The sequence below is a fragment of the Rhodotorula paludigena genome (genome assembly GCF_050403205.1).
Source record: "Rhodotorula paludigena JCM10292 DNA, Rt_paludigena_JCM10292v1_ctg176, whole genome shotgun sequence".
Lineage (NCBI taxonomy): Eukaryota > Fungi > Basidiomycota > Microbotryomycetes > Sporidiobolales > Sporidiobolaceae > Rhodotorula > Rhodotorula paludigena.
The window spans coordinates 1-511 of NW_027481282.1; the positions used below are offsets into that span (position 1 = coordinate 1).

The window sequence follows — 511 nt, forward strand, 5'->3', positions numbered from 1 at the left end:
TCGACGTGCTCGCTTCGCGTGTCAAGATGGGCGTCGTGACGGGCGACATCAGCGTCGACGGCAACCCGCGCGACTCGTCATTCCAGCGCAAGACCGGTTACGTCCAGCAGCAGGACCTCCACCTCGAAACCGCCACCGTTCGGTCTGTCTCCCTTCCTTGTCTCCTGTGCGGCGCTGCTTCCTCTGACACGTCTTCTGCTTCGCAGCGAATCGCTCCAGTTCAGCGCTCTGCTCCGCCAGCCGGCCAGTGTGCCGCGGGCCGAGAAGCTCGCCTATGTTGAGGAGATCCTCGTCCTTCTCAAGATGGACAAGTACGCCGACGCCGTTGTCGGTCGTCTCGGCGAAGGTCTCAACGTCGAGGAGCGCAAGCGCCTGTCGATCGCTGTCGAGATGGTCGCCAAGCCAGAGCTCCTCCTCTTCCTCGACGAGCCGTCGTCCGGCCTCGACTCGCAGACGAGTTGGGCTATCCTCGACCTGCTCGAGACGCTCAAGAACCACGGTCAGGCCATCC

General features: G+C 63.4%; 1 protein-coding gene across 1 annotated transcript; it reads left to right on the plus strand.

Moving 5' to 3' along the window:
• Window positions 1-511, plus strand: JCM10292_003776 (uncharacterized protein; the record flags this gene model as incomplete). The annotated part of the gene is made up of 2 exons (XM_076653040.1): window positions 1-142; window positions 207-511. Coding segments are annotated over 2 exons (447 nt in total), but the record flags the coding sequence as incomplete, so codon positions are not given.